The following is a 7,492-nucleotide window of genomic DNA, read 5'->3' on the forward strand; positions in this document are numbered from 1 at the left end:
TGTGTGTGTGTGTGTGTGTGTGTGTGGACAAATTTTTTTCTGCATTGTGGGAACCATTTTCCCGAAAAAGGGGTGGGGGTGGGGTGGCTCAGAATGTTTTTAGCATGCTCCAAATTTAAATTTCTTTGTGCAATACAGCTGATGTTCTAAGGATATAAACAATGAGAAGCACCCCCCCACACACACCCCACCCCAACCTGCTCTGAACTAATGCATAATTTGTGATCTGACAATTTAATCTCTATGGAACCTCACTCAGCGGAATATTTTCAGGGAGCAGCGTTTTGATGGAAAGCACATGTTTGCATCAACAAGGTTGATAAATTATGATTGCAGGAGCTCTTTAAAGGCTCACACTGGTGGTTTTAAAGTTTTTTTTATTACAAAACAGTCTGCCTGAGTTCTGTATTACTGACAAACTCACAAACATGTATAAACTGCTATAGTAATGATTCTTTCACTTACTTTTTAAATGCTACAATTCCTATTAGTTCAATTGCAGTTACCCTTTAGAACAAAATGGAATATGAATTTGTGTTGACTTGCTTATATTCCCATAAAGGATTAGTAAGTAAAGGGCAGGGAGAACATTTAATTGGGTTGGAAACATCCATGAACTGTAAATAAAGTTTTGAACTCCACCCTCCCCTGAAGAAAATATCAGGATTTGAGAAGTGCCATCAACTAATTGCTAACCTTTTATGTTGTTTATCATCATGGGCACCCTCCACCACCCAGTTAGGCTAATCATACGCGACTTGTTCTCACCAAGCATTTCTAGTATGAATCTGAATGATAAAAAAATGTAAAGTAATAATTTGTTCACAATAGTTTATAAGAAAATTATTTTAGGATATTATCAAATAAGTTCTGAATACACTCCATTTGGAGAAATAGTGTTTAAAACTGACCAAACTGAGGAACAAAAGGATATACAGTATTCTGAGTGGGCTCAAGTTCAAACAGTTCTTGTAATATATAATTAGACAGAAAGAGGTCTCTTGTGTATGTTGATATAATGATTGTTTTTCACAACATATTTATTAGCAGAAACAGTACATTTTTTACATAAAGACTGGAAGATTTCCCCAAAGTGACATTTTGAAAGCATCTGATTGGATAAAATCCATTTAAATCCTGGGAGGTAAACACTTACAAATGCAACTTTAAAAGAAACCTTTCTCAAGAGAATAAACTAAAAAAACACTATAAAAATAAGATATTACAAAATATAAAATACTGTAAAAAATGAAGTTTTAAAACACAAAGGTTTACGTGTTTGTATGTATATAAAATGAATGCAATTCTGTCTATCAGGATTAGTGTTTCTAGACATCTTGTACAAAACATTTCATCTACAATGCAGTAGTTATACCACAATGTAAAGAAAATGGGCTAAAGTCACAAACATATAACTTCCAAAAACAGTGTTCCATTTGTTGTGAAGATGGTCTAACCAAAGGTAGCTGCGGCAGAAATTGAAAGTGAATGTAAACTATTTACATGTGCATATTTTAGGCAACAAGCTGCTTTCACTCAAGGCATTTCTTTAGACTTGGCATTGGAGTTGGTATCGGTAAGTGGGACATTCTCCCTCTCGCGATTCGCGGTTCTATCACGTACTTCTCCCTCCACGTGAAAACCAACCATCATCTGGTAGATCATTGTGCCGATGATGGCACCAAGGAAAGGGGCAAAAATGGGCACCAGGAACCAGCCATTTCCAACCCTGAAAGGAAACCGAGACATTTTTTAGTTGATGAATGTAAAACAGCTACAAAGAAATTACTCATCATTCTCTGATAAGGTCATTAAAAACGCATTAAGGCTGTGCACTTACGTGAAAACCTCACTTCCCCAGCCAGCTAAAGCGGTGAAAAGACGTGGTCCCAAGTCTCTGGCAGGATTGACAGCATAACCAGAATTAAAGCCCATGGACAGTCCAATGACCAGAACCACAAAACCCACAGTGAACGCCTCCAGCCCTTGTGGGATGGGGTTGTTGTATGGATCCACGATGGCCAGAACGCAAACTATCAATGCTGCTGTGCCAATAAGCTGTGTGGGAGAGATTCATATCAGGGGAAATTGTCACTCCTTTATAACTGTAAGGTTTTGTATATTCTGTCTATATTGATAAAAAAAAGTACCTGATCAAAAAAGCCATTGACAATGGTCAGATGACTTGCAGGATATGTGGCAAAAATGCCAGCTGTTGCATCAGGTCCTGTCACATTAAAACTTCCGGGGAAGTCCCATAAGGCATCTACAAACAGCAATGAGATATGATAGTTTGATAGTGTAGAATATGTTGTGTATCATTATCTACAGTCTGCTCTTACCGTAGTACATGCCAAAAATTACAGCAGCGCCAAAAAATGCACCGATTGTCTGAAAGAGGAAGTACATGGGGAACTTTCTCCAGCGTTCTCTTCCAAGCAGACAAAGTGAAAATGTCACCGCAGGGTTCAGATGACCACCTGTACCGCAATGACAGAATAACAGTAAAAAATAAAAACAATAATAAAAAAAAGAAACATGAGAACAATATTTAATGTAAACTTTAGCCCACTCATTTCTCTGACATTTGGCTGAGGAAACACAACACTCAGATTAGTGGAAACTTGTTAGCGCTGTCCTTGGCAGAGGATTCTGTTTCCCTACCTGATACCTGGCCACAGACCAGAATGCCTAAGGTGGCAGCGAAGCCGAAGGCAAAGTTAACGGTGAGGAACATGCCATGTGAACCGCCACTCAGCACCTGCTGGGCCACAGCGCCACAGCCAAACATCTGAAAGGAAGATGAGGAGGTTTATTAAGGTTCAGAACAGCATTTCTGTTCATATTTTGCTGATTTTAAACATGGAACATTGAAATACTGTAGATATTTTTTCGTTATCAAGGTCAGGCGACTGAATGATGACTAAAAACATGGAACCATGATGATTATCAGTGAAACCAATCCAACAAGAAGCCATTGAAACAGCTCTGCTCTGACATAAATGAGATTTCTGTGTTCATTTAAACACAGTTTTCTTTTTATAAGAATGGGACACCATGTTGTGGATTCAAGGGCAAATTGTTTTTGAAATTTAGCTGTGGGAGGCTGAACTACTTTGAAGAAAAGACAAATAAAGTTTATTAACTATAGAAACAATTCCTCTGGACAAGTGGCAGACTAGGCGTTTTGCATACTTAGTGTTTATGTGTGTACTCTTTTTATGTCTTTGGTTCAAGAAGGTATGTGTGGTCCGTGTCCAGGCTGTTGCTTTCTAGACCTCAAGATGAGAAACTTATTCAGGGAAACAAAAGCACTCAGATGTTGAGGTTAGCTAGAGGGAACCACACTGAGAGGGCCTGGCGCCTAAAGGCCATTTATGACCACTGGACTCTAAATCCTTTTCTATTCATGTCTTGCCAATACAGAGGAAATGGAGCACAAATCTGCAAGATATAAAAAGTGGCCTTACCATTCTTTTTGGTATTATGCTATGATAAAAATGTGTCAGCAGCAACTGCTTCTGCACAAGTGACCACTGTGGTCGCAGGCTTTAAGTTTACTGCTTGTCCGCATTATGTGCATTCCATTTTTATGAAGAAGATTTCTCTTGGAAGCCTTGAGGAAATTTGCCACAAACATTCAGTCAGGCTTAGCGACATGCTGAGGAGGTTCTGGCTGTCAAAGGTCAAAGTTACTGTAATTGTCTGTTTGTCCTGTTTTTATAAATGCGATATAAACTAATGGACCTTTATAGAGGAAGAGACATAAATGAAAGGTATTCAAGTTGGTGGTCAGAGTTTCACACAACAAACACGAGACCAGATCAGATTTATTTGGAAGGCAGAGTAACTACGGAAGAAGTTTTAACGTCATCAGCCGAGTTGCCACACTAGAACTTCCCGTTTTGAAAATGAGAGAGATAATTATGTTGTTGCCATCCTGAAGGTGAGAACTTCACCCCTGCAGCTATCATGAAACTGGACATGTTCATGCAGACCTAACCGCTCTGAGTCGGGAGCCTCGAAAAGAAGTTCCCACAAGTTCACTCAAAACACTTGACAATTGTCTTGGAGCTGAAAGTGAAAAGAAAAATGCTGGCCTGGAACTAGTCTTTGCATTAGTATCTATATCCCCTCACACAGCTTTGCTTCTAATGACAGGGAGAATCCCTTACCAGCAGAAACTGTCATCAGCTTTAAAGGGTTTTTGGTGATTTTTTAATTTTTTTGTTAAACTTGTACTCAGTGCTTACACACACCCATGCCTTATAAAAAAAAACATTAGTTAATTGGATTTGCCTGCACGAACAGAACTCTGTTATTTGTCTCCTAACAATCGAAGCAAATGATTCAGAAGCCACTCTCAGTTATGTAGACGTCAATGCATGCACACACCCAGAACACCCCCCCCACAAACATTACAACCTGTCTGTTCACATATAAATTTACTGATAAATCAGTTGTTTTAATCTTTTTTTATTTAATAAAATAGAGTTTTGAAAAATGGAGAAATACCAGCTTCTATTTAAAGACTTTAAGTGGAACTTTTTATGGAGGAAGTAAAAATAAGTTTGCTCTGTCAGTAATGTAGTACCTGCATATTTCCTGTGTCATGACAAATGTCACTTGTACTGTGACCATGTCTCACCTCTCCCATGTACTTAACAATGTTTCTTAATCCTTTGATGTATTTGTAGCAGGAAGTTTCATATGCTTTGTCACCACCTGTGATGACAAACTTTTATGATTGCCTTAATTAAAAAAAATATTTTGTGACAACCGGTTATGAATGTTTCTTCCTGCTAAGTCAAAACTTGAAATTTTAGTTTGTTTTTTTTCAACCAGACTTACTGTTGTCTAAGACTTTAATTAATATTATAATTTAAATCAAACATATTGTTTTACTGTTAGATTTTAAAATATTAACCTTATTTTTATCCTTGAAGACACAATGCCTTAGTAAAGGGAAAGGATCCTCAAGTTGTGCTAGAGTGGTGGTGTTTTAAAGAGTAAACATGCATGTTCCTGTGTACACAAACTTGCCATGTGAGGAAAATGCAAACTAAGCATTTAGTGGTGAGATCCTGGATCCCAACGGATCTTTGCAAACATTAACACAAGTAAAATAAAGCTTTGTTGCTGTCACATGCAGCCCTGAAACAACCTGCAGTGTTTCTGTTTGCTCTCAGATAAGTTGAACACCAGTTTAAACACAGAGACTTGGTTAATTGTAAAGTGGCTTTGCTCTCTTTGAAGTGCAGAAAGCTTTTAAAATGGTCTTTACAAGGAAAACCAGCTGGCAGAGGTTACAGGTCATGTCTTATCTGTCAAAGTTATCTAAAATAGCAACGTTTTGGTTACACGGTTCATGAGTTGCATGTACAAGTGATTTCTGAGTGTTTAAAAAAAGTCCTGAAAACTTCAATTTGTTTGATTTTAAAACATATTTCCTGTAAAAAAAAGTATGTTTTTAAGTTTATCATTTGCATCTATCAAGATGATATTAGCCCAACTATTATGACAGCTCTGTTCAATTACAAAAGTGCCTGCATCATATTCACACAGACTTACCACAAGGATGAGAGTGCCAAGGCATTCTGCCAGGGCCTGGCGGAGCAGCAGGTTACGGAGCTGAAAGAACTGGGACAATTTCTCCAGATAGATCTTCTGTCGACCCATGTTGTTCTAACTCAATGAGACTGTGAGCGGTCACACGCAGCAGGTTGCCTGTGAGGCTTTGAAACTGGTGGGAGGCAGGACTCTCCTTAAATAGCAGATTGAGCCTGATGCCACTGCCGACTCTGACCCACCCACTGCTCCACCCCTACATGTCATGTGTGACTCATAGGCTGTGGTATATATTTTTGTAAGCTGCTGGTCCTTTCTCCCTCATACAAACACGTATACTTTTTCCCTCTATATTCTTCCTTTTTTTCTGAAAGGAGACAAAAATAAAGGTATTATTTTCCTACATGCAAAGGATGAAACCTGACAAACGTGTTCAAATGTAAAAACTTGTAAAAGTTTAGCGGAATCTTGTTCTTCTTTAATTTACATTACTTCCCTAAAAAATATGAGAAGTACAGTATTGACCTTGGGAAAAGATGCATATTTTGATGAATGACAACATCTTTGCTTCTCTGTGCAAAACTCAATTTGTGGGACTTGAATGTCACATGACCTTCATTAGATGATTTTTGGGGCATCTTCACACATTCATTTACACCCTGTGTGATCTTCTGATTTAACTTAAGCAGCTAATCGTAAGAATTCTTGTTTTTTTTCCTTTGCACGTTCAAAATGTTTAAACACACACATTTCAAATTTGTTGTTTGTAAGCAACAACTTAGTGCCAAAAGCTGTGATTTCTCCAACTATGTCAACTACAGCTTCCATCTGGCTTAATAAAACAAAATTGAGATGAACTTCCTCTAACCTTATAAGCTTCATCAAAGTGGCTTTTTGTCTAGAGCAAGGTCTAATGTCCAAAGTTTTTAGATAGTAGTTTATTTTAAATGTTTTCCATTTTTGACAAAGACCAGAATTTAAATGTTAGCCTACTGCTGGTATTATTACATCATTCCTACACATTCAGACATATATTTCTCTTTTTTTTCTCCCTCTGATCCTCTCTATATTTCCTCCCAGCTGTTATTTTGTTCCCTCTCTGCAATTTCATCACCACACACCTCAAACCTGTTTTGTCTGGTTTTAATAGACATGGCACAAGAACATTGCTCTTTTAAAAAAGAAAAAGAAAAAAAGAAGAAAAAAAAGAAACAAACACGTGGGAATGCTTTACTCTGTGTTTACTGATTTTCTTCCAGCACTTGAAGCACCAAAAATATTAAACAAAAACAAAAAAAAGCCAGTTTCTGTTGAAACCATTGCAAACAATCAACTGCAGATATATGTCAAAATCTAAAATTCCACATGTCCTGAGTCACTGCGGATGAAGTAAAATGTGTGAAGTGTGAGTAGTTAGAAAATTTTCCTTCAGCTACTTGCAGTACGCAGGAGGTCGTTGACTTCGGGAGGAAATTTACCAACTTAGAAAATGACAAAATTATGGAAAAAGGACAAATTTAATCTGAAGATTTGATGAGATTGAGAATATAATGATGTCATTTTTGATATCTGCTGATTTTCTACTAATAAAAATGTCTGATAAAAGGCTTTTTTTCCTGCTCACCCTGCTACCCGCTCTTCAAATTTGTTCTCCACTTTCCTGTTTGGATCTTTTAGTGGCCAGGTTCTAAAACAAAACAAACAAACAAAATCCAGATTATTTAACTTAGGTTGAGGTTATGCACTGCTATGCACCATATATTCTTTATCTCAAGCTATTAGTTCATCAGATGGGTCTGGTTGCACCAAAACTTCCATCAATCAGTAACATTTTTTTACTCTGACTCATACTGCAATCTTCTGTAAAGATAACTAGGATTTAGAAGCAGATCCGTAGTCTAACTGTTAAAGAAAGTGTTGGGGG

The 7,492-nt window shown here is 37.5% G+C and overlaps 1 protein-coding gene across 1 annotated transcript; it reads right to left on the minus strand.

Moving 5' to 3' along the window:
* Positions 1-1,001: 1,001 nt before the first annotated feature.
* aqp3a (aquaporin 3a) lies at positions 1,002-5,744 on the minus strand. The gene is made up of 6 exons (XM_014008370.1): positions 5,572-5,744; positions 2,665-2,791; positions 2,343-2,480; positions 2,151-2,266; positions 1,841-2,058; positions 1,002-1,729 (listed from the first exon to the last, which is right to left on the minus strand). The coding sequence occupies exons 1-6, from the start codon at positions 5,677-5,679 to the stop codon at positions 1,537-1,539; spliced, it is 900 nt and encodes a 299-aa protein (XP_013863824.1). The 5' UTR covers positions 5,680-5,744; the 3' UTR covers positions 1,002-1,536.
* Between the last annotated feature and the right edge of the window lie 1,748 nt (positions 5,745-7,492).

This window comes from Austrofundulus limnaeus, unplaced genomic scaffold (genome assembly GCF_001266775.1).
Source record: "Austrofundulus limnaeus strain Quisiro unplaced genomic scaffold, Austrofundulus_limnaeus-1.0 Scaffold49, whole genome shotgun sequence".
NCBI lineage: Eukaryota > Metazoa > Chordata > Actinopteri > Cyprinodontiformes > Rivulidae > Austrofundulus > Austrofundulus limnaeus.